Source organism: Callorhinus ursinus, unplaced genomic scaffold, assembly GCF_003265705.2.
Source record: "Callorhinus ursinus isolate GAN/ISIS: 27379988/994484 unplaced genomic scaffold, GSC_fseal_2.0 scaffold6, whole genome shotgun sequence".
Classification (NCBI taxonomy): domain Eukaryota; kingdom Metazoa; phylum Chordata; class Mammalia; order Carnivora; family Otariidae; genus Callorhinus; species Callorhinus ursinus.
The window spans coordinates 72680913-72708562 of NW_027397068.1; the positions used below are offsets into that span (position 1 = coordinate 72680913).

The 27650-nt window shown below is 45.1% G+C and overlaps 3 protein-coding genes and 2 non-coding genes across 5 annotated transcripts; 1 reads left to right on the forward strand and 4 right to left on the reverse strand.

The window, feature by feature from the left end:
• The first annotated feature begins 176 nt into the window (after nucleotides 1-176).
• Nucleotides 177-16558, forward strand: ACAT2 (acetyl-CoA acetyltransferase 2). The gene is made up of 9 exons (XM_025866424.2): nucleotides 177-312; nucleotides 849-983; nucleotides 7207-7388; nucleotides 8904-9021; nucleotides 13229-13372; nucleotides 14247-14369; nucleotides 14959-15113; nucleotides 15641-15751; nucleotides 16157-16558. Exons 1-9 carry the CDS (start codon nucleotides 258-260, stop codon nucleotides 16325-16327), a joined length of 1194 nt encoding a protein of 397 aa, XP_025722209.1. The 5' UTR covers nucleotides 177-257; the 3' UTR covers nucleotides 16328-16558.
• LOC112819415 (TEN1 subunit of CST complex) lies at nucleotides 10659-11568 on the reverse strand. The gene is given in 5 exon segments (XM_025866447.1): nucleotides 10659-10794; nucleotides 10851-10959; nucleotides 10962-11060; nucleotides 11063-11128; nucleotides 11550-11568. Coding segments are annotated over 5 exon segments (429 nt in total).
• On the reverse strand, nucleotides 16465-27327 carry TCP1 (t-complex 1). The gene is made up of 12 exons (XM_025866422.2): nucleotides 27092-27327; nucleotides 26195-26280; nucleotides 25874-26002; nucleotides 23944-24041; nucleotides 23454-23564; nucleotides 22964-23145; nucleotides 22449-22575; nucleotides 18667-18842; nucleotides 18177-18300; nucleotides 17674-17866; nucleotides 17374-17537; nucleotides 16465-16768 (listed from the first exon to the last, which is right to left on the reverse strand). The coding sequence occupies exons 1-12, from the start codon at nucleotides 27153-27155 to the stop codon at nucleotides 16552-16554; spliced, it is 1671 nt and encodes a 556-aa protein (XP_025722207.1). The 5' UTR covers nucleotides 27156-27327; the 3' UTR covers nucleotides 16465-16551.
• Nucleotides 17991-18121, reverse strand: LOC112819463 (small nucleolar RNA SNORA20). The gene has a single exon (XR_003206859.1). It is a non-coding gene; the product is annotated as a small nucleolar RNA SNORA20 (small nucleolar RNA).
• On the reverse strand, nucleotides 23648-23787 carry LOC112819465 (small nucleolar RNA SNORA29). Its single transcript, XR_003206861.1, has one exon. It is a non-coding gene; the product is annotated as a small nucleolar RNA SNORA29 (small nucleolar RNA).
• Nucleotides 27328-27650: the final 323 nt, after the last annotated feature.

A 27650-nucleotide genomic window follows, 5' to 3' on the forward strand; every position in this document is an offset into this window, starting at 1 on the left:
ATAAGGGTCTGAGGTGAGGTCGGGGCGCATCTCGGCCTGGGGCCCGGGGGGCCCGCCCGCCACCGGGGCCCCCTCACGGCCCACCTCACCGCCACGCGCCCCGCCGTCCTGCCTGCGCACGGGCGCCCGCGGAGACGGAGGCGGGGCAGCCTGCGGCTCCGCCCCCCGACGCGGCCCGTCAGCGGCCGAGCAGGGTTTTGCTTCACTCGCCCGCAGCGTCAGGCCGGCAGCAGCTCGAGAAGCGATCGTGCGGCAGCATGAGTGCAGGCTCTGATCCCGTGGTCATCGTCTCGGCGGCTCGGACCGCCATAGGTAAGTGGCCGGCGGCGGTTCAGCCGCGGGGACCCCGGAACCCCTGGGATGCCCCGGAACAGGCACCCCGCGCCTTCTCGGGCCTGCCGGCGGGCAGCCCAACCCCGTCCTCGCCCGGTGAGGCCTACTCCGCTTCACGTGCTCTGATTGGGTCCCCGGGTAGAACCACCGTGCCGCTCTGCATTCCCATTGGCTGGCGAAGGTAGGCGCTCTCTTTCGAGTCCTCTGGTTGGCCAGCTCCTGGAGGAACCATGTCAGCCCGTGGCCGCAGGGGCGGGGTCGCGGGGTGGTCCGAGCGGAGCCGCGCTGGTGAATGGAGGATTCCTGAGAATTGCCTTCCGATGCGTAGCGCCGTAGAGATTTCAAAGCCCTTGGGCGTGCGGGACCGTGGACCCCTTTTGTTAGGGAAGCGTGGGCCGAGTCCGTCCGCTGGCGCTTGGGAAACGGATGCGTGGGTTTCCCGCCGGTCCGCTCGGGACCCGCTCGAGCCGCGCTGGGCCCCCTCCTCATCGCCCGAACCTTCCCTTCTTCCCCAGGCTCCTTCAATGGTGCCTTGGCCACCGTCCCTGCCCATGACCTGGGCGCAGCCGTCATCAAAGAAGTCCTGAAGAGAGCCGCTGTGGCTCCCGAAGAGGTGTCGGAGGTCATATTTGGACACGTTTTGGCAGCAGGTAACTCCTCAGCGATCCCGGCGGAGGTCAGGTTCATTGGAAGCAGCCCTTCAACACCCCCTCACACCTCCCGCTCCCGAAACTTAAGTCTTGACTCCGGAGATCTGCTCACGGAGCTCCGTCTGTTGGGGCTCTTCTGTTGCGCCCCCGCCAAGCCCCCGCCACTAGCTGCTGTCCGGCTCAACACCCCGCGACTTTCCTAGGCGTTTCCCGATGAACCTAGACTAGACCACGGGCCTCCATTACCTTTTCCATTCTTCAGAACGAGGCCCAGCCTCATCCATCAGAGAGTGTACACGGCCCTCCGTATGCCCCTGAAGTGTCACGCATTTAGCAGAAATGTATGAATTCTTCCTTTGTGCCCTGCACTGTGCTGGGTGCTGCGGAGAGTGCTCCAACAACACAGGTCAAGTCCTTGCCCCCAGGCCCCATAAGGCTCACTTCCTGCTCCTCACAGGGCTGTCACTCCCTGGGTTGGGGACAGGTGAGTCACCAGGAACGCTCCAGTCTCACTTCTGGTTCCCACTGAGTCTGTAGACCAGTGACCACTGACAATTCCTAGGTGGTTATTAACAACTAGATTCATGAGGGGCACTCCTCCTGCTTCTGTTCCCTCTCTCGCTCTGTCTCTCTCTGTCAAGTAAATAAATAAAATCTTAAAACAACAACAACAGGGCGGCTGGGTGGCTCAGTCGTTGGGCGTCTGCCTTCGGCTCAGGTCATGGTCCCAGGGTCCTGGGATCGAGCCCCGCGTCGGGCTCCCTGCTCTGCGGGAAGCCTGCTTCTCCCTCTCCCACTCCCCCCTGCTTGTGTTCCCTCTCTCGCTGTGTCTCTCTCTCTGTTAAATAAATAAATAAGATCTTTAAAAAACAACAACAACAACAACAAACAAACAACTAGATTCATGCTCACTCAGGAGCATAAATTCTAATTGTTCCCAGTGGTAAGTGGTAATGCTCACTTACAACCAACTTTTGTCCTTACCCGGAGACCTGGCCCATTCTTTTCTTATATTCACTTTATAGTTTTGTAGTTCCAATTCCTGATTCTCCTTTCTCAAATTGTCCTTAGGGGCTATAAAGTTGGAACCTACCACTTTCTCATGACTCTCAAGGGCTTTAAAATATGTAATATTCTCAGACTGGCTGCCTTCTGCCCACATCCTCCTTCCTTCCCAGACCCACGATTCAGACTTACTCAGTTGCCATAGGGTCCATCATGCTGGTTTCTCTGTTATCTCCTCCACATCTGTCCTCTCTAGGATCTCCACATTATTATAATACAAATAATAGCTATGTTCATTGAGGACCTGCTGAATGCTGGGCCTTTAAAGCACTCTGCTTAGTGCTTTCATTGCTTTATTGAATCCTGTCAGTAAGTCCGTTGAATCATATTATCCGTTCTGCAAATGATTAAATGAGATTTTCAAGGGCACACTTTAAAGTGCAGCTAGTATTTGAACCCTCATCTGTCTGACTCCTTAAGCCTAGGTACCCTCCACAATCCTGTAAAAATATTACCTGGGCACCTGCTGTTCTCCAGGCACTATTCTTTCCACTAGGGATAAGCAGTGTTCATATCAGATAGAAATCCTCATTCTCATGGAACTCATATTCTGCTAAATGCCAGGCTATTAGTTAATTATGTGTAACACTCATTTCTTACCTTGAAGATGGGGGTTATGAATAGACACATAATATTTTTATGAAGGAGTTGTTTACTTAAATGCATATGTAATTAATTGTAGCTTCAAAAGCAGGAGCCTTAAATAATATCTTTTTTTTTTAAATTTTATTATGTTATGTCACCATACAATACATCATTCGTTTTTGATGTAATGTTCCACGATCCATTGTTTTCGTATAACTCCCAGTGCTCCGTGCAGTACGTGCCCTCCTTAATACCCATCACTGGGCTAACCCATGCCCCCACCGCCCCTCCCCTCTAGAACCCTCAGTTTGTTTCTCAGAGTCCATCGTCTCTCATGGTTCGTCTCTCCCTCCGGTGTCCCCCCTTCATTTTTCCCTTCCTTCTCCTAATGTTCTCCATGTTATTCCTGATGTTCCACAAATAAGTGAAACCATATGATAATTGACTTTCTCTGCTTGACTTATTTCACTTAGCATCATCTTCTCCAGTCCCATCCATGTTGGTGTAAAAGTTGGGTATTCATCCTTTCTGATGGTGGAGTAATATTCCATCGTATATATGGACCACATCTTCTTTATCCATTCATCTGTCGAAGGGCATCTCGGCTCTTTCCACAGTTTGGCTATTGTGAACATTGCTGCTGTGAACATTGGGGTGCATATGGCCCTTCTTTTCACTACATCTGTGTCTTTGAGGTGCAATTGCTGGGTCATAAGGTAGCTCTATTTTTAATTTTTTGAGGAACCTCCACAGTTTTCCAAAGTGGCCGTACCAACTTGAATTCCCACCAACAGTATAAGGGGGTTCCTCATTTCTCCACAACCTCTCCAACATTTGTTGTTTCTTTCCCTGTCCATTTTTGCCCTTCCAACTGGTGTGAGGTGGTATCTCAATGTGGTTTTGATTTGAATTTCCCAGATGGCTAATGATGATGAACATTTTTTCATGTGTCTGTTAGCCATTTGTATGTCTTCTTCAGAGAAGTGTCTTTTCATATCTTCTGCCCACTTTTTGACTTGATTATTTGTTTTTTGGGTGTTGAGGTTGAGAAGTTCTTTATAGATCTTGGATACCAGCCCTTTATCTGTAGTGTCATCTGCAAATATCTTCTCCCAGTCTGTGGGTTGCCTCTGTTTTGTTGACTGTTTCCTTTGCTGTGCAGAAGCTTTTTATCTTGGTGAAGTCCCAAAAGTTCATTTTTGCTTTTGTTTCACTAGCTTTTGGAGATGTATCTTGAAAGAAGCTGCTGTGGCCGATGTCAAAGAGGTTACTGCCTATGTTCTCCTCTAGGATTTTGATGGATTCCTGTCTCACATTGAGGTCTTTCATCCATTTTGAGTTTATCTTTGTGTGTGGTGTTAGAGAATGGTCGAGTTTCATTCTTCTGCATGTGGCTGTCCAATTTTCCCAGCACCATTTATTGAAGAGACTGTCTTTTTTCCATTGCATGTTTTTTCCTGCTTTGTCGAAGATTATTTGACCATAGAGTTGAGGGTCCATATCTTGGGCTCTCTATTCTGTTCCATTGGTCTATATGTCTGTTTTTGTGCCAGTACCATGCTGTCTTGGTGCTCACAGCTTTGTAATATAGCTTGAAATCGGGCAACGTGATTGCCCCAGCTTTGTTTTTCTTTTTCAACATTTTCTTGGCGATTTGGGGTCTTTTCTGATTCCATACAAATTTTAGGATTGTTTGTTCCAGCACTTTGAAAAATGTCATTCGAATTTTGATCGGGATGGCGTTGAAGGTATAGATTGCTCTGGGTAGCATAGACATTTTAACAATGTTTATTCTTCTGATCCATGAGCATGGAATGTTTTTCCATCTTTTTGTGTCGTCTTCAGTTTCTTTCATGAGTGTTTTGTGGTTCCTAGAGTATAGATCCTTTACCTCTTCGGTTAGGTTTATTCCGAGTTATCTTATGGTTTTTGGTGCTATTCTAAATGGAATCATTTCTCTAATTTCTCTTTCTACAGTTGCGTTGTTAGTGTATAAGAAAGCAACTGATTTCTGTGCATTGAGTTTGTATCCTGCCACATTACTGAATTGCTGTATGAGTTCTAGTAATTGGGGGTGGAGTCTTTTGGGTTTTCCACATAAAGTTATCATGTCATCTGCGAAAAGAGAGTTTGACTTCTTCTTTGCCAATTTGAATACCTTTTATTTCTTTTTGTTGTCTGATTGCTGTTGCTAGGACTTCTAGTACTATGTTGAACAGTAGTGGCGAGAGTGGGCATCTTGACGTGTTCCTGATCTTAAGGGAAACGCTCTCAGCTTTTCCCCATTGAAGATGATATTTGCTGTGGGTTTTTCATAGATGGATTTTATGAACTTGAGGAATGTTCCCTCTATCCCTATACTCCGAAGAGTTTTAATCAGGAAAGGATGTTGTATTTTGTCAAATGCTTTTTCTGCATCAATTGAGAGGACCATATGGTTCTTCTCCCTCCTCTTATTAATGTGTTCTATCACATTGATTGTGTTGAACCACCCTTGCATCCCGGGGATAAATCCCACTTGGTCGTGGTGGATGATCCTTTTAATGTATTGTTGGATCCTATTAGCTAGGATTTTGTTTAGGATTTTGGAATCCATATTCATCAGGGATATTGGTCTGAAATTCTCCTTTTTGATGGGGTCTTTGCCTGGTTTGGGGATTAAGGTAATGCTGGCCTCATAGAATGAGTTTGGAAGTTTTCCTTCTGTTTCTCTTTTTTTTGAAACAGCTTCAGTAGAATAGGTATTATTTCTTCTTTGAATGTTTGGTAGAATTCCCCAGGGAATCCATCAGGCCCTGGACTCTTGTTTTTTGGGAGGTTTTTGATCACTGCTTCAATCTCGTTACTGGTTTTTGGCCTGTTTAGGTTGTCAATTTCTTCCTATTTCAGTCTTGGCAACTTATAGGTTTGGAGGAAGGCCTCCATTTCATCCAGATTGCTCAGTTTATTGGCATATAGTTGTTGATAATTTCTAATAATTGTTTCTATTTCCTTGGTGTTAGTCTGATCTCTCCCCTTTCATTCATAATTTTATTAATTTGGGTCCTTTCTCTTTTCTCTTGGATAAGTCTGGCCAGTGGTTTATCGATCTTATTAATTCTTTCAAAGAACCAACTTGTAGTTTTGTTGATCTGATCTACTGTGTTTCTGGTTTCTAATTCATTGATTTCTGCTCTAATTTTAATTATTTCTCTTCTAATGCATGGCTTAGGCATCGTTTGTTGCTTTTTCTCTAGTTCTTTAAGATGTAGGGTTAGTTGGTGAATTTGGGATTTTTCTGTTTTTTTGAGTGAGGTTTGGATGGCTATGTATTTCCCCCTTAGGACCTCCTTTGCAGTATCCCATAGGTTTTGGACCGATGTGTTTCCGTTCTCATTGATTTCCATGGATTGTTTAAGTTCTTCTTTGATTTCCTGGTTGACCCAAACATTCTTGAGCAGAGTGGTGTTTAGCTTCCAAGTAAATAATGTCTTTTTTTAATTAACTAGCATGCTATGAGTTTAATTCAGGGGTATTTTGATTCCTTTTTTTTTTTTTAAGATTTATTTATTTGAGAGAGAGAGTGTGTGTGCACGGAGAGGGGCAGAGGGAGGGAGAGAAACTTCAGTCAGGCTGCTCGCTGAGCTTGGAGCTCACCTTGAGGTTCAGTCCCAGGGCCCTGAGATCATGACCTGAGCCAGAATTAAGAGCCAGCCGCCTAACCAACTGAGCCACTCAGGCGCTCCTCATTCTGTCTTTTTAATAATTTCTCCTGTATCTGTTTTCAGTCTCAGGGCTACCAGTCTAATCCCAGATAAAGAACACCGTGATGAATATAATCTCTCAATTTTTGTCTGTGACCCATGTGCTGGTTTTTGCTAACAAACTCACTGAGGAAAGGTACTAGGTGTGGGTATATCTGAAATTGGCAATAGAGTGACCATTGTAAAAACATTGATCCTTTGATAATAGACAATGGGTACTGAGAATATTCGAAACTTTCCACTCCATTCCCTTCCCTGCTACGATTATGTGTGTAATGTATTTCTTCGCATTCCCTGAAGGAGGTCCCCACAGTTGAATTATAGAAAGGTATTTGTCAGTTCTGATTTCGTACATGTCTTGTTACATAACCAGTTAAGCAGGTGTGATGAATATCAAGGAAGGGAAGAAGTCTTCCTCTTTAACCCTCTTACCATGCCAGATGTCTTAAGCCATGATCATGGAAGCTCATACCCCTAGTTAGAAACATGAATAATGCCCGAGTTCTGCCCTGTGTTTAGAAGAGAGAGTGTGCTTATTCAGGCCCTGTCAGAAGATCACCAGAAGCATGTTTCCTTCTTATGATATTAATAACTTCCTTGTGGAAAAGAAAGCTTATGTCCACAAACAAAGGATAATCCATAGTCAGGGGCCCTACTGGCAAGTATAGAGTGGCCATGGGCCTTTTTCTGTCTGGTTGGGAGTGTGGCTTGGGTCAGCTTGACTGGGAAGTGACAGGAGCCCAGTTGTTAATCTGATATCTGTGCCCTTTCATCTAAATATTTTGCCCTTCTCTTTGATTGCTGTGAGGTCTCTGTGTTCCCTCTGCCAGGTTGTGGGCAGAATCCTGTTCGACAAGCCAGTGTGGGTGCAGGAATCCCTTACTCGGTTCCAGCATGGAGCTGCCAAATGGTCTGTGGATCAGGCCTAAAAGCCGTGTGCCTTGCAGCCCAGTCAGTAGGGATAGGAGACTCCAGCATTGTGGTTGCAGGAGGCATGGAAAGTATGAGCAAGGTAAGCCTCTGGAGAGATGGCTGTCACTCACCTCTCACTAATAAGCTCATGTCCGTCCCATAGCGGAGTAAACTGACCCATAGCAGAGCTGAAACCAAACAGTAAGCCCTGAAAAAACTGATTCAACTTTGAATCCCTATCTGGATGGTTTTATTTTTATTTTTTAAAAGATTTTATTTACTTACTTGAGAGAGAGTGAGCGCATGAGCTGGGGGGCAGGAGGGGAGGGGCAAAAGAAGAGAGGAGAAGCAGGCCCCCCGCGGAACAGGGGGCTTGACACGGGGCTGGACCCCCGGACCCCGGGATCGTGACCTGAACCCGAGGCAGACCTTGACCGACCGAGCCCCCCAGACGCCCCTCTACCTGGTTGTTAATTAGTCTTCCACGTTGCACGGGAGATCCAGGTTGTAGAAAAAGCGCATCAGCCAGTGTGACTGGAACAGAATACACTTTTTTCCAAAACGTTACCAAAGCATAAAATATTTTCTGAATTAGACCCATAACATTAGTCAGTTGGTATCCCTATCTCAAATTTTCTCATTATGGGGAAAAGTCAAAAGCAGATGTTTTGACTTACTGACCTGCACTTGACAAGGAGGACCCCAGGGACCCAATTTAGTTGACCTTTGGGAAGCATAGAATGTGGAAAAGAGGACCAGGTGGGATTTGTTTCACCAAGGTCCAGCCCTCAAATTGGCATGGCAGTGAAAAGGAACAAGTATACCGCCGGCTTCCTACAGGTAGTTCAGGGTCTGACCTGGGGATCCGCTAGACGGAGGCCGATTCGGCTCAGCAGTTGCTGAGGCCCAGGAGGCGGTAAGTGGAAGGTACCAAACGGCATCAGAGTGACTGATGGGAGTGCACCAGTGTCTCTGTGGTACTTCACAGGTGCTTTTATACGTAACCGCCACAGCAGCCCGTAGAGGGTAGGTGGTATCGTTCCCAGTTTACAGATCAGGAAACTGAGGCCCAGAGCCAGAATTCAAATACAGATCTTCTGACTCCCAAATGTTTCCATCCTATTATAGCTGCTGTTGAATTGGTAGGAGTTAAGAAGATCCCCACCCAGAAATCCCTTCCCATTAGTTAATTAGGCAACCTGATTATTCTCATTTTAGGCATTATGTCTTTTATCAAAATAAGTGACACACTGTTAGCATCTTTTATGCTTTTAGATGAGCTCCTCATTTAACAGATAACTTGTTGCCTCTTTGGAAAGAATAAATGAGGTCCTTAAGGAAATAGGACACAGAAGGGAGAGATTTGGTGGTAAATGGAAATAGGTAGGTAGGAGAGTAACAGCTTCTCGGGAGTAGGCAGGATAGAGTAGCCTTCCGATTCCAAGGGTCTTCAGGTCCCAGACCCTGGGTGGGGAAGAGGGTGGGCCAGAACTGTGGAGAAGGGTCACAGAGGGCGGTCTAGGTGAAGACTGAGGAACCACTGGATAGTTGAGTGGGACCCTATGAGGAGGACTAGTCACACCATCCTAAATCCATTTGTACTTCTTGTTTCCAGGCTCCTCACCTGATTCATCTGAGGGCAGGAGTCAAGATTGGGGAAATGCCACTGGCCGACAGCATACTCTGTGACGGGCTTACTGACGCATTCCAGAATTATCACATGGGCATTACAGGTAAGGCAGACACAGCCGAAAACAGACCAAGTGCAGAAAGGTTTACAAAAGATCCTATAATCTTCAGCTTTGCAGGTGCTTTCCTCTTGAAGGGCAGGGACCATGTCCTGATCCTTCTGCACCACGGATGGCAGGGCTCCTTCCACTTTGCTGAGCCCAACTGAGGAAATAGCCTATGTGTGTGTCACCCCCCTCCCCCCCTGCCCCTGCTGTGACTCCTTGACCTTTGCAGTTTAGGGGTGGGTGGGGCTTCTGAGCTCTGAGCAGTCTCCCATTTTACTATGGGAAGAGACCAGGGCCCACGAACCGCGGTTGTGTGGCCAAGGCAGTTATCAGAGATGACTGGGTACTTCTGGTGCCTCACGCTGCCTTCTTTGTGCTGTGCAACCCGGCCTTCCTTAGTCGCCTGCGGTTCAGGTGAACCAGCAGAGCAGCCAGAAAATCCAACGACCTCCTGTCTTTCCCGCTTTTAGAACATAAAACTCAAGAACAGAAGGGACATTTCATTGTAGTTGAAGAAACAAGCCCTGAGAGGTTACACACCCTTAAATGCATGTGGCAGTGGCTCTGGGTCTAGGAGAAGTAGAAATCAGACGGAAGTCAGATGAGAAAGTGGGGGAAAGAGCAAGAGTCTAAGCAGAGGGGACAGTGTGTGTCAAGGCAGAGGAGTAGTGAGGAGCTAAGGCGTCTTGGCCCCCGTGAGCTAGAGCGGCAGCAGGGACGGCTAGAGAGTGTGGCCACACCCCGGCAGCCTCTGTGTGCACCGGGCCGGGGTCTTCCTGGTCGTCGAGACTGGGCCAGGGGTTCTCAAAGTGTGATACGACAGCCTACTGTCTCAACGTCACCAGAGGCTGTCCCTGAAAATCCAGCTCCCAAGCCCTTTCTGAGGTGTTTCGGGCTGAATTACGACCTTCCAGAAGTCCTATGTTGAAGCCCAAACTGCAGGACCTCAGAACGTGACTGTGTTTGGAGTCAGGGCCTTTTAAGGAGTAATTAAGTTAAAACGAGGCCTTTACCGTGGCCCCGAATGCCGTCTTAAGTGGCAGCCTTGTAAGAAGAGGACGAAATACGAGAGATATGAGCGCGGGAGAAAGACCGTGTGCGGACTCAGCGAGAAGGCGGCTGGGAGCGAGGCCTCAGGATAAAACAGACCTGCTCACACCTTGATCGGGGCTGAGAAAATAAATTTCTGTTGCTTTAAAAAAAAAAAAAAACACTCAGGCCAGGATGTAGTAATTAGTAAAGACTAGACTCCCTAATATAGACAGATATAAAACTGGTCAAAATATATCAAGCTACTGTTTTCAAATATCAACCAACAATCATATAAGACTGAGATTCTTTTTTTTTTACACGCTGCTGGGGCCCTTATTTGTGAGGACCTTCCAGAACCCTCCATATTCCCACTCGAGGCTCAGCCCCCAGTACCCCACAGCTCGGCCTCCTGCAGGCTTCTGGCAGGGGGTGTCTGGAACAATCCAAATTAGCAGCCGCCCCCCACTCCCCTTCTCTCTGGTTCCGGACAAAGGCTGTCACTCCAGGGAAGGTCCTGCATGATCTCCACAGTGGTGTAGGCATCTCCAGTGGGCGTGGCCTCCGGAGCAGGTTGTGGGCGATGGTTGCCAGGAACTGCCATTTCACTGGCTGCTCCCCGTCTCTTGCTGGCACCTCCTCTGCTCCTGGAGGGCTTGTTCTAACAAGGGTAGATGCATTCCTTTCACACAAGTCAGTACCCAGGCCTTCCCCATGGAGCCTCCGTCTGATGCCTATCAGCTCTTTCCTCCTGTCAGCCTCGGGAAACCCTTCCTCCTAGATTTGTATGGAGGAACATGTTGTTCTTCCATTTCTGGTATTCGAGCTCCCCAAGGACAAGGTACTGGGAGGCTAACTGGGCTTGGAACAGCTCCACCAACTTGGAGCAGACCAGGATCCTGTGCTGTCGGATCCGTGCGGAGCCCCCAGGGTCATTCGGGATTGAGTCATGTCACAGAGCCACAGCCCGCCGAATGTTCTCAGTGTGCCCACGTCCGGAACTTGGCCCAGGGGAGGTAATAGATCCCAGGTTTGGGGAGCGTCCGAAATAGTTGAGAGGGCTGTTTGCAGATTCCTGTCAGGGCACTGGGGCCTCGGCTTCCCTCTTTCTGCCTCACAGAATCCCATGATCAGGGAGGGGCGGGTTAGCAGAGCACCTAGCTTTCCCCCACCCAGAGCAATTTTGTTGCCCTTCTTCTGGGGTCCCCTCCCCAGGGGCTGCTCTAGGGCTCCCCTGGACGAGAGTGGGGGACTCGCCCACACCAGCCCCACCTCTACCTCAAATGCAGTCAGTTGCAAGACTGAGGTTCTTTTTTTTTTTTTTTTTTTAAAGTAGGCTCCACACCCAGCGTGGAGCCCAGCGTGGGGCTTAAACTCATGACTCTGACATCAAGACCTGAGCTGAGATCAAGAGTTGGATGCTTGACCGACTATGCTACCCAGGCGCCCCGAGATTCTTGAAAGAAGGGAAAACTTCACTGTCACTGACTTTTTACCTGGGGGGATGGTGGCCATTGAACTGGGGAGGCCAAGGTCAGAGTTTGGAGCTGCTGAGACTCCTGGAGTTTGAGGGGCAGAGTACTGGAGAGAAGGAAGCTAGGAAAGGAGCTCCAGAAATCTCCGTAAGGGTTCCCTCAACTCTTGGGTCAAATACTCAGCTATGCATGTGTAGGACAACACCCTACCAGGTCCAGTAGAAACAGCTTCTAGGGAGTTGTGAATTGATTACTTGGAGACATAGGAGTTCTGACCCTGCAGAGTAGAAACTTTACTGAACCCACTGGACACTCCATTGACATCTCAGAAAGACCACAGTTTAGGGGCAGGGTCCCTCTAGCCCCAGAGTAAGGACTACTCTAGACCCAAACTAATAAGCTTAAAAAAATAAGCTTCAAAAGGATCCAGATGATCTGCCAGTATGTTAATGGGAATGAAACTCAGTATACTTGCTAAAGATAACAAAGTCCGGATGTTCAACAGTATAGCAACTGTAATGTCCAGCATGCAATAAGAAAATCAGGAATGTGAAAAGTAGTGGGTGAAATTGGATGAGGAAGAAGGCATTTCTTCATAATGTCAAAATAACTTCCCATAACTTCCTAATTAATTATAAATGGAGGAACACCTGGGTGGCTCAGTCAGTTAAGTGTCTGCCTTCAGCTCAGGTCATGAGGGTCCTGGGATCGAGCCCCACGTCTGGCTCCCTGCTCAGCGGGGAGTCTGCTTCTCCCTTTCCCTCTGCCCCTTGCCCTGTTTGTGCTTTCTCTCTCGGTTGCTCTCTCAAATAAATAAAAATTAAAAAATAATTATAAATGGAAAAATAGTAACTTTACAGTGTAGAGACACTTTAACCAAGTGATCAAAGCTCACGCCACCCGAGATCAATAATATCACAAGTATCCTGATTAAGATTCACTGAGAAGGTCATGTCAGTGGGATACCTGCTTTTCTGCAAAATCTTAATCTAATCTTGAGGAAATCTGAAACCTAAATTGGAGACATGTGATAAAAGAACTGGCCCCTGCTCCTCAAAAATATCAAGATGAAGAAACACAAAGATAGTGTGAAGAACTGTTCCAGTAAAAAGACACTAAAGAGATTGACAGTGAAGTGCAGGGCATGATCCTAGACTGAACATACAAACTAGCCACAAAGGACATCCCTGGGACACAAGGTGAAACTGGAATATGGACCAAGAATTAGATAATAGGCCTGTGTCAGTGTTAAATTTCCTGATTTTGAGAGCTGTGCTTATGTAAGAAAATGGCCGTGTGGGGGAAATACACAACGACATTAAAATTTAGGGATAAAGAGGCATGATTATAACTTTTTCTCAGATGGTTGAGAGAGAATGATGAAGTAAATGGGGCAAAAATATAAACAGTTGGTGAATCTGCATGAAGGACGTTTCTGAAAGTTGACAGTTACATAGAAAGGAAAAGAGAAGGAAGGAAGCAAAGAAAAAAATGACTTCTTAAGAGTCACTGCGGCCTCCCCGAAGTCACTGGCCGTGGGAGGCCGGACGGCTGCAGAGCACTGTCCCAGCCCGGCAGCGGGCCTGCTCGTGTGCGGCGGGGGCTGCAGTGCTCGGTTTCAGGTGAAAAACTTGAGCTACTAAAAGCCAGTTCCTGAAAATGTTTGTCTTTCGCTTCATTATTATTATTTTCTTTCACAGCTGAAAATGTAGCCAAAAAATGGCAAGTGAGCAGAGAAGATCAGGACAAGTTTGCCGTTCTGTCCCAGAACAGGACAGAAAGTGCACAGAAAGCTGGCTATTTTGACAAAGAGATTATACCAGTTTTTGTATCTTCTAGAAAAGGTGAGTATATAGATTGTAATGGTTTGAACATTGGCGTGCCTGTTTATGCGTAAGAAAAAATAATACACAAGAAATAATACACAGGAATGTCTATACATCGTGTCTTAGTTACGTCTTTCCGGCTGCAAAGAAAAGATTGATCTTGGATACGCCTGAAAATGGCAGGGTGGGGGTCTTGTTTATGGGGTGCTGGAGGGTGAAGAACATGGGACACTGGGTCAGCACTGAGCACTCCTGGTCCCAGAGTGTCCACACCGTTCTGTAGATGGAGCAGGTTTTGTGTGAGAAACTGGAGCATTGGCTCCAGTTTGGCTCCGGTTGTTAGGAGGCAACAGTGACGTTTTGCCCCTCCAGGTGCAATCTCCTCAGAGGTGAACATCCATTACTTCCTGTATGTATCTGCATACATTTCATATTTCATGAGGTTGCGTGTTTTGGGGTCCTTTGCTGTTACGGAATATGGAATGCTCCGGTCAAAGAGCTGTTACTGAAAACTGTCCTGTTGCCCATAAGTGCCATTGCTTACATCCAGCCCTTAGGAGATTGCCTTTTGACGTTCCCTGATCATGTCGTTTTGTAACCAGCAAGTCCTACGCTCCACACCTTATCCACCTTTTGCACAAAGAACTGCCTTCCTCAGAAAGGGCTGTGGTTGTGGAAGACACTTGGAAGTATCTCATGAGGACAGTGCTTATGAAATGTTTGAACATGCAACTTTTTTATGTGTGCTTTCCCGTTGGAATGAAAGTGTTTTTTAATAAACCTTCTTTCCATATCTGAAGCCTCACGCATCATGTCTGAGGACTCCACCATTCCTAATACACTCACTGCCGTCTCTGTACTAATTTTGGTTAATTCATCTTCCTTTGCTCAGGTCTTACTGAAGTGAAAGCAGATGAATTTCCTCGCCATGGGACCAACATAGAAGCTGTATCCAAGTTAAAGCCTTACTTTCTTACAGATGGAACAGGGACGGTCACCCCAGCGAACGCTTCAGGTTAGATTTCCCAAATGGCATGTGGGGGAATACCATCTTCTGCTAGGTCTACCAAATTAATGCCTTTTTCATTTATTATTTATGTACGAATTATGCTAAGACCTTTAGTTGCTTGAAGGGAAGAGGTAGTTTCTCATATTTGATCATTACTTATCATCGCCCTACTTTCAACTTAACCTATACATTAAAGAATGGATTTGACTTCCTGACATCCTAACTAGACATACGAATGAAAAAGCAAACTAGGGAACCACAAAGTTTAATCTCCTACCCTGATGCTTTTCCAAAACCAGAAACGCACAATGCCTTATGTGAGAGCAAGGCTCTTTCTCCCATTTCTTCTCATGACTCTTCCCTCCCCCAGTCTTTTAATCTTTCCACTTTCCTTGGTTAGAATGTTCTGTGGCCACTTAGGTCATATTGCCAAACTTAGCATTTCTAACTACATTGTAAAACAGGAATTATGGCACATGACTTTGCCAAGCTGTATTAAGAATAATTGAGTGCATGTCTTCAGGTGTTAGAGAAAGTAGACACAGGTATAGAACTGAATGAGCCTTTCAAAAATGAAGACGTTCTTATTTTACAGGAATAAATGATGGTGCTGCAGCTGTGGTTCTTATGAAGAAGTCAGAGGCTGCTAATCGAGGGCTCACACCGTTAGCACAGATAGTTTCCTGGTCACAAGTAGGTGTGGAGCCTTCCATTATGGGGACAGGACCGATTCCAGCAATAAAGCAAGCTGTGAGTTTAATTCTGAATGTTAGCACCTGTTCTGTTGGTAGAACGAACCTCTTCGGGACCAGACCAACACCCTGTAATTCCCTTTTCAGTTTCGCCTTCTTAAACCTTGGCTCAGATCCTCTCCACTCCAAAATGCCAAGGTTGAGCTTTTGTTTATCCCTGTCAGGTTTCATTTGCTTTGTTTCTCTTGTACGAGTCTTCCCATTGGCCTTCAATGAGCGTGTTCATTTAGTTTTCTCTCTCTAGTCTCCTTCCCTGCCAAAAACAGCCGAGAACATCTGGATCATAACACTTCTTAGTGGAACCGATGCGTCACCTAGATCGTCTCACCTACGCTTAACATGTTACTGCTTCAAAACTTTTTAAAATCCAGGCGGATGTTTTATCCACAGTCTTAGAATTGGTATCACTAGGTTCATGTGGGAACCCTTAAGAGATCCTTTAATATCACAGTCTGTTGTTCTGCTATCTACAAGAAAGATTCCACCTGGGTTTTTAGACCTCTGTTCCATTCATCTTTCCCTTAGGTTGCAAAAGCAGGTTGGTCCCTGGAGGATGTGGACATATTTGAGATCAACGAAGCGTTTGCAGCCCTCTCTGTTGCAATAACTAAAGAACTGGGATTAAAACCGGAGAAGGTAAGCCCGAGCAGGCAGTCGCCAGGACAGCAGGCGGGTGAATATTTGCAATGCAAATTTGATTGTAGACCGCAAAACCCAGGTACAGAGCCCCACAGCGTGGCAGGTACTGGCCGTCTTGTTAACTGGGCGCACACTGGGAAGCTCTGGCTGGGATCAGGAGTTATTTTATTGCTTCCCAGGGTGAAACCCCTGGACTCTATTCACTTTTGACACAGAGCATTATGACTCTTCTAAACTAGTAAGGTAGGGTGGATGTCACATGGGTATAAAGTTCCTAAGCAGTTAAAATAAAAGTGGAATTTGAAAGGAGAGTTTACTGGTGTAACGTTAAAAGGGAAAAGATAATTTAGGATTTTTACCCTATATCCAGAGAATAAATGGTATGTATCTTTTCCCTCTTAGGTCAACATTCAAGGAGGGGCTATAGCCTTGGGCCACCCTCTTGGAGCATCTGGCTGTCGGATTCTCGTTACCCTGTTACACACGATGGAGCGGAAGGGTGGACACCGTGGTGTTGCTGCCCTGTGCATCGGGGGTGGGATGGGCATAGCAATGTGTGTTCAAAGAGGATGAAATTGCTTAACAATTAATCATGCCTAAACTCAATTGGAACCTAATCTCTTTTTAAACTAATAAGGTACTAAGTTACAGTATGTGAAATCACAGGACCAAAGTGAGGATGGAAACCATCTTTCATAAAAAGCCAAGGCTTGACAGCTTGTTATTTTTTAATGTGTAATACTCGAGGAACAAGAGAAGTGCATCCAACCATTGTTTTAAATAAAAGAGAAAGCAGATCAGTCATCAAGGGCCCCCGAGTGAACGGCATCTTCGTAACCTCCATGCTTGTCCTCTTTGCTCTCAGGGTGTAATTTGATGAGGTCATCAATTCGCAGAATGGTAATTGCAGCTTCTGTTGCAAACTTCAAACTCTTCACTTTCACTATGGTTGGTTCAAATACCCCTGCTTGTTTGTTGTCTCGAGGTTTACCATTAACCAAATCAAGACCAATCCTGCAATTAAAAAAACAAACGCTAAACAGGTTCTTATATAATGCAGACCTATCCCATTCCAGCTCTTTAAATCCGGCCACTCCACTCAAATGTTCATCCTGGAAAATGTTGGGACCTTATGGTAGACCTTATGGTAAAGGTTAGAGGATAAAGATACTGTTTCTAAACATCATTTAACATCTTAAACAGGGACTGCTTAAGAGGATTCAGGTCACCCCAAAACTCCCCGCTCTGCCTCTGTGGGACCCTTGTATAGGTACAGGGACTACCCAGAGAAACAGGAAGAGATTTGGGAATCAGGGGTGCTAACTAAAATATACCCATGCTAGGGGCACCTGGGTAGCTCAGTTGGTTAAGCCACTGCCTTCGGCTCAGGTCATGATCCTGGAGTCATGGGATCAAGTCCCGCATCGGGCTCCCTGCTCAGCAGGGAGTCTGCTTCTCCCTCTGCCCCCCCCTCAAATAAATAAATAAAATCCTTAAAAAAAAAAATAGACCCATGCTAATATAATCACTAGCTATCATCTTTTCTTTAATTTAAAACAAAGCTACACTACCACATAGAATACACGGGTGACCATGAAAGAGACAAACTGTATGCTTACCATTTTAGATTTTTGCGTTCTGGGTTAACTTGAGCCTCATTATGGAAAGCTCTTAACTTTGCAACCAGATCTGTGGAGTCTTGGGCAGCATTAACTGCCAGTGTATTGGGAATAACAAGAAGAGATCTTGCAAACTCCGCGATGGCAAGCTGTTCCCGAGACCCCTGAGAAGAAAGACGAGCTGTCATCACAAAAAACCCGCAGCAGCAGTGCCGGCCTCAGAGAAGGCCTTATCAACCAAATGCCAAGGATGGTGTCCCATACCCTTCTTGAAAAAAACACGTTATTAGATGTTCTTACCATGCTGGTTGCGTAGTTCTCAAGGTATATGGAAAGGGCTGCTTCTACGGCACCCCCACCTGGAACCACGGATTTTGACTCCAAAACTCTCTTCACCACACAAAGAGCATCATGTAAAGAGCGCTCCATCTCGTCACACATGAAATCATTTGCCCCACGTAAGATAATTGATGCAGATGTACGAGCCTTAGTGCTATTCAAAAAAATAAAGGTAGAATTCTGACGTCAGTAACTTTTATAAAATAAATCTACATAGAAATTCACTGTAAGCACCTTAACTGAATCCTGCTCAAACAGTTCATTCAGACACAGAGAAGCAGTGTCTGGGCCGCACAGAGGAGATGAAATGGTCACTCCACCTCCATTAACCACGGCCTAACATTGTTCTCTCCCATGCGTATAACCGCTCCTATCACTGAAAAGACTAGAGCAGCAAATCAATGGGAAGGTGATCTACTCACTAATAAAATCTGTACAGCTTTGTAATTTAGAAAGCAGCTTACTTTTTGATCAAGATCAGCTCATCATCACAAATTCTCTCCTGTACCACCTCTTCAGCTTGTCCCAGCATTGAAGCTTCAAAAGTTTCTTCTCCTTCCAAATTGGCCAGGGTTGACAGAACAGTTGCTATTAAAGTGACAAAGATCTGTAAACATGGTTTTCCTATGAATGTTTTCATATCCGGTCTTAAATTCAGAAACATGACAAAAGCAATGTATAGATGCAAATATAAGGTTTACAGTTAGGCATCAGACAAACCACTGTACTTTTATCCTAACATGGAACTATGTCATCTTGAGGTAAAGAAATTCAAAGAACTTTTCCAGTAACATGAAAAATGGCTAAGATATATCTGTAGCACAAAGCATTTAAGGGAGTAAGTAAAAACTTTATAATATTTTTGAAGCTGCTTAGAACATTCCAACATAAAGAGACATGCTGGTGTATACGGTAACGTGACACACCGCCGCTGGGAGCCAACAGAAGCCCTACCTCCAGAAGCTTTAGCGATGCGTTTGAGGTCCCTTTTTAAAACTCTTCTAACTGCCATAGCTCCTGTCTCCACAAAATACTTCAGACACATGTCGTCAATTCCACCGGTGGTTAGAATAACGTTGGCACCAGTAGCCAGGATCTTCTGGATCCGCTCCTTGGTGATATCAGATTCTCTACAGAGACAGGATAACCCAAAGTTATCTTTTGTGTTGTTAATCTAGTTCTAACTTCCATTAAGTACTTTCCACAAAATAAGTGCACATTAAATTACATCAAACATCCTTTCCCTTCTGTGATCAAAATTTAAATCAATTTACAGAAAAGTTCAAATAATTTAAAATTATCACTTGTCTCCCCCACCCCAATGGGAGTTCCTAACCAAACACTGTGGTCAGGAAGGGAACAGTGACCCTGCCTTTAGGGATCTGGCAGGGAAGCACTGTCAACCATGCTCTGAAAAAGCGTTACTACAATGGAATGCAGAGAGGGTGAGAGGCCAGGCTCCAGCCTGCCAGGTGAGACAACGAAAGCCCGAAAGTCTGGAGTTAAGAGGGGTGCAGCACTGGAATGGCCAGTAGAACCAGAAAACGGAAAACCTTTTGTACGGATGCTAGAGTGTGGACCGTTAGTAAGTTTAATATTTCTAAATAAGAGTATTATCAAATCTGTCTTCAAAAGGATGCCCTGACGTCAGGGTGGAGAGACTGCACTGGCAAGATGGAGGAGGAGGTAAGGAGGTGGTAAATGGAGACCGAAGACCATGTCTGAGGAGAACACATGGTCTGAAGAGAAGTCTGAGTTTATGGCTGAGGTGATGCGGAGGGTCAGTCAATGGCTCCTGGGGTAAAATGGTGCAGGATGAGAAAGCGTTCAGTTTTCAAGAGGGACAGCTGAGGCCCCTGTGTTCTTCACGCGAGCCTGCCAAGAGGCAAGCAGACACAGAACGGAAATCGTAAGCAAGCTATGGGGAAGGGTAACAGATTTGAAGAAGGCAAAATACAGATCACTGAAATAATCTCACTTACCAAAGAATTTTTAAGGTAGAATGAATTCAAGATGAACCTCAAATTAACCTCCCCAAGAATACTGAGCTAGATGCCACACTGTGGGCAGGAGCTGCGAAGCCAAGCACATCGTTCAAGGCTCTGCCTTTAGAGCTTACAGTCTGAGCCCTACAAAATCGTGCTAAGGCCCAGGAAGATCAAGTACAGAACTCATGGCAGAGTAGAATTTAGATTGAAGGAGAAAAGAAAAGCTGCTTTGAGAGACTGGCCAGCTAAAGAATAAGTAAAAATAAAAAAATTAACCAGTCAAAACCAGTAGGCTGAGAGTATGTCACAGGCAGAGCAAAGAACATTACTAAGGACCAGCAGGGTAAGTTTGGAGGATCTTAGTTCCAGGTGTGGCCAGACCACAGTGAAAAAAACATGTAAGAAATTAAAAAAAAATCTATTCCAGAGCAATGGGAAACCTACAAAAAGCTCTGCCCTTGGAAGTGATGAGGTCAACGTGGCTGCTGTGTGGAAAACAGTCTGGGAGAGGGAACAAGAGTGAAACCCCGGTTGGGGCGCCTGGGTGGCTCAGTCGGTTAAGCGTCTGCCTTCAGCTCAGGTCATGATCCCAGGGTCCTGGGATCGAGCCCCGCGTTGGGTTCCCTGCACCACGGAAGTCTGCTTCTCCCTCTCCCACTCCCCCTGCTGGTGTTCCCTCCCTCGCTGTGTCTCCCTCTGTCAAATAAATAAATAGAAGTTAAAAAAAAAAAAAGGGTGAAACCCAGTGACTAGCTTGGCTTGGCTGCCCCTACAACAGCCTTGGCAAGAGATCTGATTAGAGATTAGGGGAAAGGCACGAGGTACAAAGAGGAGTTAAGAATATTTCCTAGTTTCCTCTGAGGGTCCTCATCACTAAAACGGCAAAAGTAGATTTATGGGTACCACCTTAAGTTCAGTTTTAAACATTGATTTGGAGATGCATAAGAAGCGTTCATAGGTGTCCGGAGCTCAAACAGATTTGGAAGTCTCCAGCACAGAAATATATCTGAAGTCCTAGGAGTGACAAGAAGTTACCCCGGGGATAGCAGAGCAGACCCTGGGGCTGCCCAGGCAAATACAGACGGGGCAGTATCACAAAGCCACTCACCACTTCTCCAAGTGTTTCAAGAGAGTAGTCAACCAGCTTGATAAAGGTCAAATGAAGATTCAAAGTGTCTAGTGAATTTTACCCTAGGCACCACTAGTGACTTTAGCAAATGGTCTTCCACTGGAGAACAAAACAGAACTGAGAAGACGAAAAATAAAGGATAAGAACACAGTTTTTGTATAAAAAACGTGGGATATCCAGCTGTGAAGAGATGGGGAAGGATGGGGGTACCGGGAGCAAGAGGCTTTTATTTCTGGTTAAGAGAGCTACAAAGGGGCTGCAAGTGGAATTTAGAAAAGGAATAGAACTAGTAATGGAATAGAAATGGAATAGAACTAGTAACAGAAGATGCAGCTTGAGAACACTTACACTAGAGGAATTTGGTGGAAGAAAGGACAATTTCAGTTTATTGGTAAGAAAAAAGTACATATGCAGATCTAAAAGGAGAGAGCATGCCTGACTCTTGGCACAGATTTCTTGTAGGTTTGGGTCAGTTTCTGTTTATTTTTTAACCAACCAACCAACCATTAAAAAATATGTGAACGATAGATATGGGTCAAATGGAAGCAGGCAGGCAAACTGAACTCTAGTTCTCTAGCACGCTAGCCAATCAATAACCACGTAGTCTCCCTAGCACCTGGTGTGCAGCAAGCATGCAATCAGCACTACACTGTTATCTGAAGAGCCATGTTCTTGGACGTATTTTTAATGTTAATCACACACAGAATCAAAATTTTCATAGTACTTTTATACCAAATCTATCTTAAAACACCAAGTCACCACCATCTTCTAACTTTCCAGCAAGAGTTTGACTTCGGTTAAAAATTAATTTTTTGGGAAGCCTGGGTGGTCAGTTGTTATGCGTCTGCCTTTGGCTCAGGTCATGGTCCCAGGGTCCTGGGATCGAGTCCCACATCGGGCTCCCAGCTCTGCGGGGAGCCTGCTTCTCCTTCTGCCTCACCCCCTGCTCATTCCCCCACCCTCTCAAATAAATAAATAAAAATCTTAAAAAAAACAAGTTTATTTAATTACTTTTTAATTTATTTGACACACAGAGAGAGATAGCACGAGCACACAAGCAGGGGGAGTGACAGGCAGAGGGAGAGGGAGAAGCAGGCTCACTGAGCAGGGAGCCTGATGCGGGGCTCGATCCCAGGACCCTGGGATCACGACCTGAGCCGAAGGCAGACACTCAACCAACTGAGCCACCCAGGCGTCCCAAAAATAACCAAGTTAAAAATAAATAAAAATTAATTTTTCAAGTCCTCCAAGACACCCACACTTAAGATAATCAATCCAGTTGCATTATCACCATCCTCTGCTACCTGGCAACTGGTTGATTACTTGCTGTTACCTAGAAAGTGTAACATTCCTTGTTTTTATTTTTTTAAAAGAAGATTGCATTGGGGGGGCAGGGGGCAGCAGGGACAGGCAGACTCCCTGCTGAGCACAGAGCCCATCATGGGGCTCCATCTCAGGACTGAGATCACGACCTGAGTCCAAGTCAGATGTTTAACTGACTGAGCCACCCAGGTGCCCCACTCCTTGTTTTTAGTATACTTTTTTACTGTCACCTGCTCTAAAAGAAATAAAATTTACAAACACCTCTTTCAAAGATCAAAAATAAACTCTCAACATACCTCTGTCTAATCTGGTCCAGTTTCTCAGGGTCTGTAATAACCACTTGTACACCAAGCTTCATTTTTGTTTTCTGCAGGCTGAAGTCAAGGCAAGCAATTTTTGCATTAACTATTCTTTTGGTCATGCCTATAATTAAACATATTAAATCCTTTTGTAAGAACTATAAAAATGTTACATTTTATAAAATACAGCTATTCTTAAAGTATAATAAAAGCAGTGAGAGATATTAAATTTACTATCCTTAAAGATAGAAATTTACATTTTTATTACATTTAACCCTACAAACAAATTTTTATGGCCTCTACCCATGTACTTTAACTTGCCTTTTTCCTAAGTTTTAGGTGCTTAAGTTACACAAGCGAAACTGAAAACCTGGATGTACAATTTCCTTTTCCCCTGCGCTTCCCTAAAGAACAGTAAGTGCTAGTCTTGGATAGCTCACCTGAAGGACATACATAGTACGTAGTCCACAAAAAGCAAACTTCAGCCTTTAGTATCAAATCCTAAGCCTTACCCTGGGATCCCACCACACAGTTGAGTGCATAGCCACTGATGAGCATACTCTCCATCTGACTTCTCCCATGGGCTTTCAGAACATTAACGGAATTGACTGGGTAGCGAGGCTGGCCTCTTACATCTGTGTATTTAACCGCAAGTACAGCATCTACTACCATATTGGCAAAAAAATCACCATTTCTAAGCCAAGAGTTAAGGAGAACAAGAGACATGGAATAGATAATGGGTGCACACAAAAATCAAGGGAATTCAAAGGCACTTTTAGCAATCTCATCAAAGAAACAAGCTTTAATCATGCCATCAAAATACTGGAGTACTATTTATCATTGCTTGCAATTCATATTACTATGACACTTTATTTAATCTCTCCCCCTAGAAAAGCAAGGAAGGGAGCAAATAATTTCAATACAGTTATCACTCAATACAAAAACTAACCAAGATCTTGCTTTTAAAAAAGCCTAAACTTGATTCAACCATCACAAGGATACATTCCAATGATTTTGGAAGACATCGATGTCTTAGCAGCATTGATCAGGCAATCTCTTCCAAGTTCATCTGTGTTAATAATTAGATTTTCACTGATGTATCGTACTGCCTCCCTGTTTGAAGTGTGTGAGAGAAAACATTTATAAATTCACTACTCAACTTTTTTTTTTATCACTGTCAAAATGTGTTAGGCACCAATTTTCTGTTTGGCCATTTCATATAGGAGGAGGACACAAATAAATCCTCCCTCTTCAGATCATGGCAATTTTAATCTATCCCATAAGCATAGCCACCAAAATCTATTATTGGGAGAAAATGTGGTAGTCAAATGGGAAAAAAAAACACACTAGCCCCACTTCTTACTTCAAATATTACTACAGAACAGCACTTTTTCAAAATAAAATTTAGTCATTAACATTTAAACAACACAAACTGTTTACAACTGTAACATCACATAACTGCAAAATTTTCTCTGAATGCAAACAAGCTTACTTGCAAGCAAGTCGATAGCCACTAATAACTGATGTGGGATGAATTTTCTGTTTGACTAGTTCATCTGCATTTTTAAGAAGTTCCGCTGCAATGATAACCTGTTAAGAAAACATTCATCGCTCTTAGTCTGACAACATGTGCAATGCATATGTAAAAACAACACTAAAATGATCAGCTTTATCAACCAAAATGGTGATGGCAAATAACTGTTTATCGGGAATCTGAAAAAAAAAATATAACTGTACAGTTTTGTTTTTTTTTTTTTGAGAGGAGAAGAGAGAATCTTAAGCAGGCTGCATGGAGCTGACATGGGGCTAGATCTCACAACCCTGGGATCATGACCTGAGTCAATTAAAGGACTGTGCCACCCAGGTGCCCCTTACAGTGTTTTATATGCAAATGGCCAAAGGCTGATAGGAGCCTGAAAACTGTTCTGGCTTACAAACCAGTTCTGCAGAACAATAGTAGAGAACTACACATCTACTACCTTTAAAAGATTAAGTGCTCAACAGAAACCAACTGAAGCCTCTACTATTACCTACACTGTTTCAGATTATTGGTTTATTTTAAAAACCATTCTTCTATTGGTGTATACACACACACACACACACACACACACACACAATGGAATATTAGTCATCATAAAAGAAGAACTTACCATGTACAAGGGCACGGATGGAATTAGAGAATATTATGTTAAGCCAAGTAAGTCAATCAGAGAAAGACACTCATATGATTTCACTCATGTGGAATTTAAGACACAAAACAGGATCATAGGAGGAGGTTAAAACAAAATAAGATGACAAAGGGGGAGACAAACCATAAGAGACTCTTAATCTTAGGAAACAAACTGAGGGTTGCTGGAGGGGAGGTGGTGGTGGGTGGGGGATAGGGTAATTGGGTGATGGACATTAAGGAGGGCATGTGATATAATGAGCACTGGGGGTTATGTGCAACCGATATCACTGAACTCTACTTTTGAAACTAATAATACACTATGTGTTAATTAATTGAATTTAAGTAAAACTGAAAAAAAACATTCTTCTAAAGACATTAAAAAATCAAAAACTGCTGCTTCTGGGGAAATTATAATCACTTTATTTTTAATAATACTGTAACCAAGTTACTTAGAAACTATTTTTGTTATTTCAGAAGAGGTACATTCCATTTTTTCATGGTTTGAACTTTAATCTTGAAATATAAACATTTCCTCCAAAAACCACTGCCTGTTTCTTTAAAGCAAACTATTATTTGCTCCTTACCAAACAACAGTGTTTCTATACTACAAAGCACACTACATCGGTTTGCTAGATGATCCTGAGAAGTTTGTATCACGTTATTGTTCATGTTTACTTTCCTGCACTCCCACCGTGAACTCTCGAGATTGCCCATCAGCATTTAATATAAAACATCTTTTTTTTCTGGTTTAAAGCCAGTAACATTCTTCCCCTAGCTAGCTATAGAGATTTTTAGGAACTTCTAAGTTTCAGGTAGTGAGAGGAGAAAACTTTTTTTAACGAGGGGCTTGAACTCAGGACCCTGAGATCAAGAGTCAGAAGCTTAACTTACTGAGCCACCTAAGCAACATAAAAACAGAACTTAAAAAGAAAAAAATCCTCTGTATGCGATGTATACGTACTGTTGTAGCTGAAAAACTCATGAAACTTGTGAAAATCCACATTTAAAATGAGTCAACTATATTATCTCTTAAGTTTCTCTTCTTTCAACAGTACAAACTAGCCGTAAGTACTGATTTTCAAATTCTGTTTCTGAATCATTATGCCAGAAACAACTTGAATTTTCTCCCTTAAGTATATAACTTATTTCTGACTCAGAAACAAATGACTTGCTTATGGCTTCACTTTGTCGGAAGTTCAATTTTAGGAAAACAACTCATCTACAGCCATCTACCAGGTGATAAACTACCTACCACTGAGGTGGTTCCATCTCCCACTTCTTTGTCTTGCAGATCAGCTAGCTCACAAAGAACTTTAGCTGCAGGATGTTCTACCTCCAGTAACTTCAGGATAGTTGCACCATCATTAGTAATGGTTACATCCTAAGAAATTTGCAGGGAAGAAAAAAGACAACACAATCACTGGCAAACACAGGGCATCCTTTAAATTAACACAAACCCATTATCACCTTTACCACACCTTCCAATACCAGCATTGTGATAAAAACAGAATTCACATAGCTAAATGCTTAAGCACTGTTATTTTCCTTTAAAATAACAAACAGGTGTACTTACACCAATATCATCCACCAACATTTTATCCAAGCCAACTGGACCAAGAGAGCTTTTTACAATATTGGCAATGGAAGCCGCAGCCATAACTGTAGAAATGAAAAAAATAAATAAATAAATCCACTGCCCCAAATGACATCCAACAGCCTCCGGATTTCCCAAATCTACAAATCTATCCCAATTACTTAAAATAAGATGGGCAGGCATCCACACATTCGAGGTGTACGCGCTCTCAAGAGGTTCAACAACAACAAATGTCTTAATTCGTACCGTTTGCTAGGAAAAACGCATTTTAAGTACCACGCAGGCTAACGTTCAACTGAAATTTCCTCAACCAACTGCACCGTGAAAACCTGTCAGCGATGGGTGGGTCAGAACCGGAACTGGGCACGGAGCACCCGGCATCTACTGCAGATTCGAACCAATGGGGTACAATGGGCAAGTCATCTGGATTGCGGCCATTCGTTCCTCAGCGAAACGAGCAGTTAAGACTAGTCTTTTCTGGGTAATGGTCCTAAACCGAGGCGCAAAGGTTGAGATACACGCTCATGCTAGTTAGAGTCGGAACCCAGGAGGCGCAGGGCACCCGGACCAAAGGGGATTCGAGGCGTGACCGGCACGTGTCACTGCAGGGAGCTGGCTCTCCAGGTCCGGGAGCGCTTTTCCAGTTCCAGAGCCTGGGCATCCGCTGCCCAAGCGGACGCAGCGGGGGCAGATCCCCAAAGCGTGCGGGGCTCTCCGGAATTCCTCGCCTGCGGGGAGAGGGCGCTGCCGCCCCACCGCGAAGTGGCGAGACACGCGCGGTCGGACCCCAGGCCCTCTCCCGGGAGAAAAAGGAAAAGCACTGCGCCCGCAGCCGCACACCGCCGTGGGCCCGGCCCAGGCCTTGTTCGCCCTTACCGTTCTGGGAGCGGATCGCCTCCCCAGTGCTGCGGTCTCCGAACACGGACAAAGGCCCCTCCATCTTCGCGGCGGCGTACACGTCGAGCGGGAAAGCAGCGTCTGGGTCCCTAGGCTCGGCGGCGGCGGCGGCGGAGGCGGCGGCGGCGGCTAAAGCGTGGAACAAGCCCGAGCGAGGCCGCGAAGGCTGCTGGGAATACCGGTCCCCCCGCCCGGCCGCGGGGCAGGGCGGGAAGGAAAGAAGGGCTAGGCGGGGAGCGTAAAGTGCGGAAGAGCAGGAAGGGAGGAGCCGGGAGAGGGCGGGCTCAGCATTTCGCCCAATTAGAGAACGAATAAGAAGGGCACGCAGGCAGGAGAACGGAAGTAAGGATCTTGCCGGGGAGAAGGAAGGAGGTGCTCGGCTGCAGCTTCTCCTCCCCCTTCCAGGCACGGGTTGCGCGTGCGCCTTCGCCCATTCCAGTGCCTTCTAGAAAAAGTGGACGGTAGGGCGGGGCTTGGAGTTGGGGCGTGACGGGAGAGGGCGGGCCCTTCACGGGAAGGCTGGCCTTCTGAGCTAGTC